This window comes from Odocoileus virginianus, chromosome 31, assembly GCF_023699985.2.
Source record: "Odocoileus virginianus isolate 20LAN1187 ecotype Illinois chromosome 31, Ovbor_1.2, whole genome shotgun sequence".
NCBI classification, from domain to species: domain Eukaryota; kingdom Metazoa; phylum Chordata; class Mammalia; order Artiodactyla; family Cervidae; genus Odocoileus; species Odocoileus virginianus.
Window position 1 is genome coordinate 22,480,154 of NC_069704.1, and position 13,366 is coordinate 22,493,519.

At 48.5% G+C, this 13,366-nt stretch overlaps 1 protein-coding gene across 2 annotated transcripts; it reads left to right on the forward strand.

Annotated features, from left to right (window-relative positions):
* The first annotated feature begins 248 nt into the window (after positions 1-248).
* Positions 249-8,156, forward strand: LOC139032419 (uncharacterized). Of its 2 annotated transcripts, none has more exons than XR_011484958.1 (2): positions 249-1,022; positions 6,783-6,850. XR_011484958.1 is itself a non-coding variant. In XM_070459385.1 (2 exons), exons 1-2 carry the CDS (start codon positions 3,387-3,389, stop codon positions 6,895-6,897), a joined length of 2,763 nt encoding a protein of 920 aa, XP_070315486.1. In that variant the 3' UTR covers positions 6,898-8,156. The 2 variants fall into 2 exon arrangements, 1 of the variants encoding a protein (XP_070315486.1); XM_070459385.1 differs by lacking the exon at positions 249-1,022 and adding an exon at positions 3,387-6,034 and having other exon boundaries at positions 6,783-8,156.
* The last annotated feature ends 5,210 nt before the right edge of the window (positions 8,157-13,366 follow it).

Genomic DNA, 13,366 nt, shown 5'->3' on the forward strand with positions numbered 1-13,366 from the left:
TGTTGCTCATGACCCCAGGATTATTGGGTCTTTTTGCATTTTCTGAGGAGAATGTTGGTCCAGAATTTTCTTCCATTTAGCAAATCCCCACTCCTCACCTTGGAAGAAGCAGACATCAATTTCTCCCTGAAGTTTACCTGGGGCAGTCCCCCCTCCACTCCAGGTAAAATAAATTTACTCGTCCTTCCTCCCCATTCCAAATCAAAACCTATGTGACCATGTAATACAATATTACAGCTGGGTGTAGGAAGACCAAACGGAATGTAGGAAGAGCAAATAACGCCATGATAGGAGGCAAAAGCAGGAAGACCAGGCCCTCACCCTGGCAACTAAGGCGACTATCAGGTCACCAAGACACAACCAGTCAGAGACTATCAGGCCACCCAGATACAGCCAATCAGAACTTGTTTACGGAAAGATCCCGCGCGCGCGAATGTCTGACCAATGAAAAGACCCCCGCGAACATGTAACCAATCCGCTTCGCTAAATGACCCCTGCTTATGTTTGAAATTGGATGTTCTATAAATATGGGTAGAAAACCGGGCTCGGGGCTCTCAGCCTGTGCGCCACTGCGTTGGACACAGCGGGGGCCCTAGCTCGAGCTAGCAATAAACTTCCCTTCTTGCGTTTTGCATTGTCTCTTGGTAGCTTTCTCTCTTCCCGCTCGGGGATTCGGACATCGGGCATAACATTTGGGGGCTCGTCCGGGATCCCTTGGCGAGGAGAGAAACCTCCCGAGACAGAAGGAAGAATCCGAACGGTACCGGTACCCAGTCAGGTCAGGGAAATCCAGTGTAAAACCGGGGCCTGCTAGGAGAGCAGGGAGGTAACTGGTACAGGGAAATCCAGTGTAAAACCGGGGCCTGCTAGGAGAGCAGGGAGGTAACTGGTGCAGGACTAAGGGAACGTTCCTGCCGGTGTGAGACCAAGGCCAGCGAAAACGCTGGAGGGCGACCGGCTCTGCGGAGAAAGGGGTCTTTCGTCCCCTGATCCCGCGGCAGTTGACCAGTGGACACTGTTTGGTAAGTTGAGTCTGTTACGGGGGAGTGCACCCCCCCAGAGACCTAGCACTTGGTTGTCGGCCGACAATTGTCTGTCCGTGTGTTTGTCTACGCCGTTCCGTGTTTGTGTGAGTGCCGGCATTGTCTCGCTTCTTGTCTTCTTTTGGTGTGTCATTTGCTATTTCGTTTTGTCTGATCTGATCTCAATTTCCTAATCTCTTTGGGAGCTTCAGTGAACGGGCGAACAATTGTGAGGGCAATTGATGAGTCCTGGCCAGGGCTACACTCTGGTGGACTCTGAAGGCCCAACAAAAGTGAGCCTAAGTAACTAGAGCCCGATCGGGTGAAGCTCCCCCTTAATACCTCAAACTGAGAACGTGGCCTAAAATTCTTGTTGTGGGCACGGGTCAGGCACTTAAGAGCCGCTAGGGCGCCTGCCACTTGAAGACTCCCGTGAAAGGATAAGGGGGTCACGGAACGGGCCAGAAACCCCTAGGGTGCCCGCCCCCAGCAAGAAAACTTCCGTGCAACGACACAGGCACATAAACAGTTCCAGAAGCATACCATAAGCCCAACCTCTTGGCCGCCACCACTCCTGATAGGATTTTTGGTGGTTGTTCTCATTGACTTCTCTCTCCCTCTTCTTCCATACCACTTGTTCCTTAACTATGGGTCAGGGAGAATCTACTCCACTCTCTCTCATGACTGATCATTTTCCGGATGTGAGAGCCAGGGCTCATAACTTGTCTCTGTCAGTCAAGAAAAGTAAATTAATAACTTTGTGTTCTGTAGAATGGCCTACCCTCCAGGTTGGATGGACCCCGGAGGGTACGTTTCAGCCCTCCATAATACAGGCGGTGAAAGAAAAGATAATGGCGCCAGACCCCAGGGGCCATCCAGGCCAGGTCCCTTATATCGTGGTCTGGCAAGATCTGGTAGAAAACCCACCTAACTGGTTAAAACCTTTCGTCCACAGAACTTCTAATCCACAGGTCCTGGTGATGGAACTCACTTCGGAAGAAACTAAGAAGAAAGAGAGCTCAAAAACCGGTCTTTCAGGATGCCTCTTGCCCAAACCTAATAGACTTGGAAACAGAAGCAAGACCCCCCCCTTACGTACCCCCCTTAGAACCCCCGGGTGGAGGGGAGGGATCAGGAAGGGCGGCAAGGGGCGACCACGAGGGAGGACCAGCGCTGGGGACCCGGGGAAGGACTAGGGGAGATAGGAGTATGCAAGACCCTGGGGACCCAGAGTTACCGTCATCCACTGTTCAGGCACTCCCCGTCCGGGTGGGACCAGCGAACCCGAGCGGAGAACGGACCTATCAGTACTGGCCCTTCTCCACGAGTGACCTATACAATTGGAAAACACAGAACCCCCCTTTTTCGGAGAAGCCCCAAGGCCTTATTGACCTCTTAGACTCTATTCTGTTTACTCATAACCCCACCTGGGATGATTGCCAACAGTTGTTACAGGTACTCTTCACCACGGAGGAACGGGAGCGAATCCTGGCAGAGGCACGAAAACGAGTCCCCGGGGTCGACGGGAGACCTACTGCTCAGCCTCATCTCGTGGACGAGGGGTTTCCCTTGCTGCGACCTAACTGGGATTTTGAGCAGGCGGAAGGTAGGGAGCGTCTCCGAGTGTACCGCCAGACTCTGATGGCTGGCCTGAGGGCTGCAGCAAGGAAGCCAACCAATTTGGCAAAGGTAAATCTGGTGAGGCAAGAGCCCACTGAAAGTCCGGCAGCCTTCTTAGAGAGGCTAATGGAAGCTTTTAGACAATACACACCCATAAACCCCCAGGCTGACGAATCGCGCGCCGCCGTGATACTAGCATTTGTAAACCAGGCAGCTCCAGACATCAGAAGGAAATTGCAGAAAATAGAGGGGCTAGGAGAGCAGACAATACAGGACTTATTGAAAGCAGCTGAGAAAGTGTTCAATAACAGAGAGACTGCAGAGGAAAGGGAAGAACGGATTAGACGGGAGGAGAGAGAACTAGCAGAAAGGATCAGGAAAGAAGATAGGGAGTATAGAACGAGGGAGAACCAGAAGAACCAGGAGCTAGCCAAGATTCTTTTTGCGGGGATGAGAACTGGATCAGGAACGAGGGAGCGTCGGGACCGACAAGCGGGAAAGAAAGAGAAGCTAGAAAGACAGACCTTAAAGAAAGATCAATGTGCTTACTGCAAGGAACTGGGGCACTGGAAAAACGAGTGCTCTAAGAGAGACTCAAGGAAAGGAATGGCCCAGAGGGAGAAAGTCTCCCCAGAAAATCGGGCCTTATACATGGGAGAAGACAGTGACTAGGGGAGTCGAGGCTCGGCACCCCTCCCCGAGTCCTGGGTAACCATAAATGTGGAGGGGAAACCCGTTGGCTTCATGGTAGATACTGGCGCCCAACACTCTGTTTTGAATAAAAGGCTGGGACCAATGTCTAAGAAAACCAGCATAGTACAAGGAGCCACGGGGACAAAAAGATATTGTTGGACCACAGAACGAAAAGTAAATCTGGGGACCCATCAGGTGTCCCATTCGTTTTTGGTGATACCAGAATGCCCAGCCCCTCTACTTGGAAGAGACTTGTTGACTAAAGTTAATGCTCAGATCCATTTTGACCCTGGGGGAATCTCAGTCACAGATGGACTGGGACAGCCGATACATGTCTTATCCCTAGCCTTAAGGGATGAATACAGACTTTTTGTGCATAAGCCCTCAGAGGTCATAGCACCAGAAGTACAACCGTGGGTCCATAAATACCCATTGGCCTGGGCAGAAACGGCAGGAATGGGACTGGCCAAACAGAGACATCCGATCGTCATCGAGCTCAAGTCAGAGGCAGTTCCTGTGAGGGTGAAACAGTACCCTATGAGCCAGGAGGCACGGCGGGGGATCACTCCCCACATTCGACGGCTCATGGATGCCGGAATTCTCAGGCGGTGCCAATCCCCTTGGAACACCCCCTTACTGCCAGTGAAGAAGCCAGGGGGGACAGATTACAGACCTGTCCAGGACCTGCGAGAAGTCAACAAGCGGGTGAGTGACATCCACCCCACTGTCCCTAACCCATATACCCTCCTGAGCAGTCTGCTGCCTGAGTACACTTGGTACACTGTGCTGGACTTGAAAGATGCCTTTTTCAGCCTACCCCTGGCGGCCCAGAGCCAGGAGATATTTGCCTTTGAGTGGACCGAGGGGGAGGGCCAACCGGTAGTACAGTTAACTTGGACTCGCCTCCCACAGGGGTTCAAGAACTCCCCTACCTTGTTTAATGAGGCTCTGAGTGAGGACCTCTATGAATATCGGACTCGCCACCCCGAGGTCATTCTGCTACAATATGTAGATGACCTTATGTTGGCTGGAACCACGGAGGAGGCATGCAGCCGTGCCACCGGGGACCTCTTACAAACCCTAGGCACCTTGGGGTATCGCGCTAGCGCAAAGAAGGCACAAATAGCCCGGCAAGAGGTCACCTATTTGGGGTATAAGATCAGGCAGGGGCAACGATGGCTAACCCGGGCCATGAAGGAAACAATACTACAGATACCAGAGCCCAAGACCCCCCGCCAGGTGAGGGAGTTTCTGGGGACTGTTGGATATTGTAGACTGTGGATCATGGGGTTTGCAGAGAAGGCTCGGCCTTTATATGAAGGGAGCAGAGAGACTCCAAACTGGACCTGGACTGAGCCCATGAAACAGGCTTTCCAAACACTCAGACGAGCCCTACTAGAAGCCCCAGCTCTTGCCCTGCCTAACCCAGACAAGCCATTCCAACTGTTTATAGATGAGAAGCAAGGAATAGGAAAGGGGGTCTTGACGCAGCAATGGGGACCATGGAAACGGCCAGTAGCATACCTGTCGAAGCGATTAGATCCAGTGGCCGCTGGGTGGCCCCCTTGCCTTCGCATCATTGCAGCCACTGCCCTCCTCGTCCGCGACGCCGACAAGTTGACGTATGGGCAGCAACTCTCGGTCTTCACCCCCCACGCCATCGAAGGGGTTTTGAAACAGCCGCCGGGTAAGTGGATCTCCAACGCCCGCTTGACACATTACCAGGCCCTGCTGCTCGATGCCCCACGGGTGCGCTTTCAGACCCCCTGCTTCCTGAATCCAGCCACGCTCCTACCTAACCCAGAGAAAGGCCGCCCTCTCCATGAGTGTAATGAGATACTGGCTGAGGCCCTGGCGGCACGAAAAGACTTAACTGATGTGCCACTAAGCAACAGTGAGCTGGTATGGTTCACCGATGGGAGCAGTTATGTCAAAGACGGGCAAAGAAAATCGGGGGCCGCCATAGTTGATGAGTCTGGGCAGACGATATGGGCTGAAACACTCCCCCCAAATACTTCGGCACAGAAAGCCGAATTGCTTGCCCTAATACAAGCTCTAGAGCGAGCGAAAGGGAAAAGAGTTACCATTTTCACGGACAGTCGATACGCTTTCAGCACTGTCCACATCCAGGGCCCCATATATCAAGAAAGGGGATTTCAGACAGCTGAGGGAAAAGAAGTCAAGAATTTGCCTGAGATTCGCAGGCTCCTAGAAGCTGTCCAATTGCCCCGAGCAGTAGCTATAGTGCATGTTCCCGGGCACCAAAAAGGGGAAGACCCAAAGGCAAGAGGTAATCGGGCGGCTGATGCGGCCGCTCGGAGGGCAGCCAGCCAAGACTACGCCGCCCCCATATTGACTGTGGAACTTCCCCCTCCCGGTATGGGGGCCTTGCCACCAATTCCCGAGTACTCCCACCCTGATCTCGACTGGATCACTAAGGACACCACCCTCCAGAAGGATGAGAAAGATGGATGGTATCGGGACCAAGACAGCAACCTGATATTGCCTGCCACCCTGGGTCGTCATTTGTGTGAACACCTACACGCAACCACACATTTGGGAGAGAAAAAGACTTTGACACTTCTCCAGACGGCCCGCCTGAGGTTCCCCCGACAAAAGGCAACTGTACGAGAGATAATTCAAGCCTGTAAAGCGTGCCAGTTAATGAGAACAGAGAGGAAGCAGCACTCAGGAGTGAGGTACCGGGGGGAGGGGCCCGGGCAGCACTGGGAGATAGACTTTACTGAGGTAAGGCCAGGGAAGTATGGGTATCGCTATCTGTTGGTTCTGGTAGATACCTTCTCGGGGTGGGTGGAAGCTTTCCCCACTAAGGGAGAGACAGCCATAGTGGTTGCTAAGAAGATCTTAGAGGAAATAGTGCCTAGGTACGGGTTGCCAGTGACTATGGGCTCTGATAACGGACCTGCCTTTGTGAGCCAGATTGTACAAGGGCTGGCCCGAGCTCTGGGGACGAAATGGAAGTTACATTGCGAATATAATCCCCAGAGCTCAGGACAAGTTGAGAGAATGAATCGGACCCTGAAAGAAACACTGACAAAATTGGCAATAGAGACTGGCGGGGACTGGGTGACCCTCCTTCCCTTCGCACTCTTCCGGGCACGTAACACCCCATATAAGCTGAACCTTACCCCCTTTGAAATTTTGTATGGAAGACCCCCTCCTGTGTATCCTATTTTTGAAGGAAAGTGCCTGCCACCCCCTGCTCTGGGACAATTCCGGCAAACAATAATGGCATTAAGCAAGGTGCATAACCGTGTTTGGAAGTTGATCCGGGAGGTATACGAGGACCAAAATGAGAAGGCCCTCCCCACACATAATATTAGCCCGGGTGATTGGGTTTGGGTAAAACGACACCAATCTAGAGTATTAGAACCTAGATGGAAAGGTCCTTATGTTGTTCTCCTAACCACCCCTACCGCTGTTAAGGTTGACGGGATTGGACCCTGGGTTCACTGCAACCACGTGCGGCAGGCCACGCCAGAGGAACGAAATAAGGCACAGACAGAATGGAAGGCGAATGTTCATCCGTCGGATCCTTTGAAATTGAAGCTCACCCGCCGGGAAGCCTCCTAGTCCTCTTGCTGATGGCAGCCATCGTCAATCCAGGGATGACTTCTCATGGCCACATGGACGATCCCCATCATCCTGTCAATATGACTTGGGTGGTCTACAATCCAGAAACCGGAAAACTGATCAACTCAAGCTCGAATGTGGCCCCTCGGGGAACGTGGTGGCCCGTTTTGACTTTCGACTTATGCGTCCTGGCAGCTGACAGCAATGGCTTTGGTCCCCACCAGCTAAGTGACTTCTTTGCCCATGGCACTTTTGGCTTGTTCACTCATGGATGGAATAAGGTACCTGTGTATGTTTGCCCGGGGGATGGTAGAGATCGGAGCCAAATTAATAAATGTGGGGGAGTTGATTCTTTTTATTGCGCCGCCTGGGGATGTGAAACCACCGGGACCGTAGACTGGCTCCGAGGGGATTCTAATAGGGACCTTATTAGCGTAAAGTCAGATCCCAACCACCATAACTGGCAGACAATGCCCAAACCAGGACAATGTTTCCCATTACAGATTGAGTTCACAGATGAAGGAAAAAGATTTACCAGATGGGATTTTGGCCGTGGCTGGGGCCTCCGTCTTTACAAGAACGGATATGACACTGGAGTCCGGTTTGAGCTTAAATTAAAACTAGGACCACTCTATTTGGCCCCCAAAGTAGCTCTGGGACCAAACCAGGTGATAGCTCCAAAACCTCCGTCCTCGCGCAGGCCCAGCCCAGAGGCCAGAAGGACCTCAGAGCCTGGCCCCTCTAAACCTGGTTCGCAGGGAACACCCACAACTGTTAGTCCGCCCCCCCAGATCCTCTATGGGCTTTAGTAAATGCAGCCTTTGCGACTTTAAATAATACTGACCCTAATGCAACCCAATCCTGCTGGCTGTGCTATGATCCTCGCCCCCCTTACTATGAGGCCATAGGCCTCAACGTCTCCTATGACTTATCTTCAGGCCAGAACCCACCCCAATGTCGATGGGAGGAACGTAAGGTTGGTCTCACGATGAAGGAGGTATGGGGACAAGGACTTTGCCTAGGCACAGTACCACGGGACAAGACTTCCCTTTGTGCTCAGACTGAAGGTAATCTAAGCCTTCAAGGAAAGGACTGGATTGTGCCAGGGGTTGGGGGATGGTGGATTTGTTCACATACGGGGTTGACCCCATGTTTGAATGTGAAGGTTTTTAACCAGAGTCAAGAATTTTGTGTCCTGGTTGCTATAATGCCAAAGATTTTATACCATTCTGAAGAGGTTATGTACTCACATTGGGACCGAGGAGTACGTAGGAAAAAGAGAGAGCCACTTAGTGCAATCACCATGGCTGCTTTATTCAGCCTCGGGTTGACAGGAGCAGGAACAGGAATAGCTTCACTGTCTCTACAAACCAAGGAGCTGTCCTCTCTCCGAGCAGCCATAGACGAGGACCTGACTCGTATAGAAGAATCAATCAGCCACCTAGAAAAGTCTCTAACCTCCTTGTCTGAAGTAGTATTGCAAAATAGGAGGGGATTAGACTTAGTTTTTCTCCAGCAAGGTGGGGTCTGCGCAGCTCTTGGAGAAGAATGCTGTTTCTATGCAGACCATACAGGTGTGGTGAGGGATTCAATGGCGAAAGTGAGAGAGGGACTAGCGCAACGCAAAAGGGAACGGGAAGCCCAACGGGGATGGTGGGAATGGTTTGGATCCTGGTCACCCTGGCTAACCACTCTGGTCTCAACCCTCCTGGGCCCACTTTTACTGTTAATACTAATACTTACAATTGGGCCTTGCATTTTAAATAGACTAATCACCTTTACTATCCAGATTATGGTGCTAAGGCAACAATACCGGCCGATAGGTCGAAATAAAGAAGAGGAAGATTCCTCCCCATAATCAAAAGACAGGGGGGAATGTAGGAAGACCAAACGGAATGTAGGAAGAGCAAATAACGCCATGATAGGAGGCAAAAGCAGGAAGACCAGGCCCTCACCCTGGCAACTAAGGCGACTATCAGGTCACCAAGACACAACCAGTCAGAGACTATCAGGCCACCCAGATACAGCCAATCAGAACTTGTTTACGGAAAGATCCCGCGCGCGTGAATGTCTGACCAATGAAAAGACCCCCGCGAACATGTAACCAATCCGCTTCGCTAAATGACCCCTGCTTATGTTTGAAATTGGATATTCTATAAATATGGGTAGAAAACCGGGCTCGGGGCTCTCAGCCTGTGCGCCACTGCGTTGGACACAGCGGGGGCCCTAGCTCGAGCTAGCAATAAACTTCCTTCTTGCGTTTTGCATTGTCTCTTGGTAGCTTTCTCTCTTCCCGCTCGGGGATTCGGACATCGGGCATAACACTGGGAACTAGTAGAAAAATCTGTTTAACTGAGGGCACTTCTCAGCCTTCTTATGCGAAATTTTTCTGTCTTGAGGGAAGATTTGCATGAGTTAATACAGGATACATCCAGTACCTGTGCACACAGCCTAGCAGTCTGCATGCAGCCAAGTTCCAGAAGGCTCTGCCAACGTAGACCCTGTGCAACTCCTGGGCATGGAAGCCTTTCCGTTTCCTCATTTCTTGTTTGTAGGGAACACTCCAGCCTCCACGACTTTCCCTGAGTCCCAAAGGGCAGATTAGAACAGTTACTAATCAGGGAAGGGAATGGATGCAGAGACAATGGTGGGGCAGCCAAGAAACAATAGTGCAGCCCTGGGGCAGGGTTGTGGTTCTACCTCAGTTCTGTTCAGTCGCTTGGGTGTGTCCAACTCTTGCGACCCCATGGACTGCAGCACGCCAGGCATCCCTGTCTGTCACCAACTCCTGGCGCTTACTCAAACTCATGTCCATCGAGTCAGAGATGCCATCCAACCATCTGTCATCCCCTTCTCCTCCTGCCTTCAATCTTTCCCAGCATCAGGGTCTTTTCCAAGAGCCAGTTCTTTGAATCAGGTGGCCATAGTATTGGAGTTTCAGCTTCAGCATCAGTCCTTCCAATGAACATTCAGGACTGATTTCCTTTACGATGGACTGGTTTGACCTCCTTGCAGTCCAAGGGACTCTCAAGAATCTTCTCTAACACCACAGTTTAAAAGCATCAATTCTTTGGCACTCAGCTCTTTATAGCCCAATTCTCATATCCATACATGACTACTGGAAAAACCATAGCTTTGACTAGAGGGACCTTTGTTGGTAAAGTAATGTCTCTGCTTTTTAATATGCTATCTAGGTTGGTCATAGCTTTTCTTCCAAGGAGTAAGTGTCTTTTAATTTCATGGCTGTGGTCACCATCTGCAGTGGTTTTGGAGCCCAGGAAAATGAAGTCAGCCACTGTTTCCATTGTTGCCCCATATATTTGCCATGAGGTGATGGAACTGGATGCCATGATCTTAGTTTTATGAATATTGAGTTTTAAGCCAACTTTGTTACTCTCCTCTTTCACTTTCATTAAGAGGCTCTTTAGCTCTTTTTCACTTTCTGCCATAAGGGTGGTGTCATCTGCATATCTGAGGTTATTGATATTTCTCCTGGCAATCTTGATTCCAACTTGTGCTTCTTCCAGCCCAGCATTTCTCATGATGTACTCTGCATATGTTAAATAAGCAGGGTGACAGTATACAGCCTTGACATACTCCTTATTTGGAACCAGTCCATGTCCAGTTCTAACTGTTGCTTCTTGACCTGCATACAGATTTCTCAGGAGGCAGGCCAGGTGGTCTGGTATTCCCATCTCTTGAAGAATTCTCCACAGTTTATTGTGATCCACACCAGTCAAAGGCTTTGGCATAGTCAATAAAGCAGATGTTTTTCTGGTATTCTCTTGCTTTTTCGATGATACAGAGGATGTTGACAAATTGATCTGGTTCCTCTGGCTTTTCTAAATCCAGCTTGAACATCTGGAAGTTCTTGGTTCACGTACTGTTGAAGCCTGGCTGGAGAATTTTGTCCATTACTTTGCTAGCGTTTGAGATGAGTGCAATTGTGTGGTAGTTTGAACATTCTTTGGCATTGCCTTTCTTTGGGATTGGAATGAAAACTGACCTTTTCCAGTCCTGTGGCCACTGCTGAGTTTCTCAAATTTGCTGGCAAAATGAGTTCAGTACTTTAACAGCATCATCTTTTAGGATTTGAAAAGGCTCAGCTGGAATCCCATCACCTCCACTAGCTTTGTTCATAGTGGATTACTAGAGGTTCTTAATAAATCATGATCTGCTAAGAGTCCATTACCTGTCTTTGCTATTCTTAGCCATTTCCTTATTCATATTGTTTTAGAGTCAAGTAAGTCCTTTGAATGTGGTACTTTCATTGGAATTAGACTAACTCTACAATCAATTTGGAGATAATTTATATCTTAACCATACTGAGCCTTCCTAAGCATGAACATAGTATATTTGCCCATTTATTCAAGACTTCATTTATGTTTCTCAAAGTTTCATAATTTTGCATATCCTTTGTTAGGCTTATTCCTAGGTGGATGACATTTGATGCTGATAAACTACTTTTAAATAGGTTTTCTAGATACTGTTTCTGGTGTACAGGAATGCCAATAGACCTTGGATATTAATCTTACACATACAGATGATTACATCAGTTGCAAACAATTTTCGTTTCTCTCTTACCAATTAATTTGTCTTAAACCTCTCTTAACTGTGCTGATTTTCAAGCATTGTTCAATCTAATTGGAGATAGAACATTTAAAAGAGAATGCTTCCAATGTTTTCTCATAAGAATTATGTTTTTTATAGGTAGCTTTACAAGGTTAACAAAGCTTCTTCTAATTGCTAATAGTGGTATCACCAGTGAGTGGTAGGCTTACTAAGAGTTTGTGTTATAGGAGTAGTTAATTTTAGCAATTTTTTTTCCTGCATCCATTGTTTTTGAGTCTTGTCTGACTCTTTTAAGACCCCTTTGACTGTCAATGGGATTTTCCATGCAAGAATACTGGAAAGGATTGTCATTTCCTTCTTCAGGGATTCTCCACACAGGAATTGAACCTGAGGCTCCTGCTGCACTGCAGGTTATAGGAGCACTGAATTTTAGCAAATGTTTTTTCCTGCATCCGTTGGGAGGATCATTTTTTCTCCTTTACACAAGTTAATGTGGTGAGTTAGATTAACAGATTTTCTAATATTAAACTATTTTTACATTTGGAGATAGTAAAATCATCCTTTTAAGAAACACAATAGGATTCAATTGGCCATTGCCTAATAAATTCTTATAGAGTGGAAGAGTTTATTCTATGAAGTAAACTCTTGGTAAAACTTTTCTGTAAAGCCATATACGTCCAGTGTTTTTTTTGTTTCCTTAAAAATTTAACATTTGAGCTGAAATATTCATGTACCATACATACAGCTCACCCTTTTAAAGTATATCGTTCAATGCTTTTTCCTGTTCACCCTTATGCAGCTGTTATCATACGGCTGGACTTTCAATCACTGCTCTAGATTAATTGACATAGGACTCTTCAGTCTTTCTCTGACTTCTTGAGCCAGTACAGGAAGACAGGCAGGGGGAAGCAGATTAAGGAAAGATACACCAAGTAGAAAACAACTATTACAGACAAAAGAGGAATCACAAGTGTAGAAATGACATGGTGCTAAAATATTTTTAAAATTTCCCTTGAGTCTATACCATGTACAGATATATACAAGAATGTATTATTTCAGACTGAAATGACATTTGGGCTCTCTTTAAAGATATTATAGGGAAAAGGGAAAGAGATGAAACAAGATGGGCCAAATGTTAACAGCTGAAGGTGAGCAACTAGTCTATGGAAGCTGATTTTATTACTATTCTGCTTTTCTGAGAGTTTTCACAGCAGGCTCTTACATATCTCTTTGTAAGATTTTCTTTCCTAAGTTCTGCCGTGGGATTTCCTTAACCAGCTCTCATAACGATTTACATCTTTTGCGGGGGGGGGGGGGGGGGGTGGTGGCGGGGCTGATGTTTGGCATGGGTAGGATCTTAACTCCCCCACCAGGGATCCAACTCCTATCCCCTATAGCAGCAGCTCAGAATCTTAATCATTGGATCGCCAGGGAAATCTCTTGTCACCTTCACTATTACTGCACATTATTACGTCTAATTATTTAGGCATACATTACTTGAAAAGTAATTGTTACTTCAAAATTAGGGAGTGGAGCACAAGGAACCGTTACGTGCTGGGTATAAAGTGGTGAACAAAACAGACATGCCTACCACGCTGGTTTACTGGAGGATATGTTATAGTGCGGGTGGGGGCACAGTACACGAGCGAGCTTGCAACTGCTGGGCAAGGACGGAGAGGAATGGGGAAGGTGGGTACTTCCTCCGAACAGGTGATGAAAACGACTTTCAGAACAGGGAATCCTTAAGCTGAGAGTCAAAGGATAAAGCGACCATCCTGTGGGAGGGAGGCAGTGGCAGGACAGTGAAGCTCTTACCGGTATCGCGCTGCACTACAAAAAAACCCAAAAAACTCCACACGCTCATT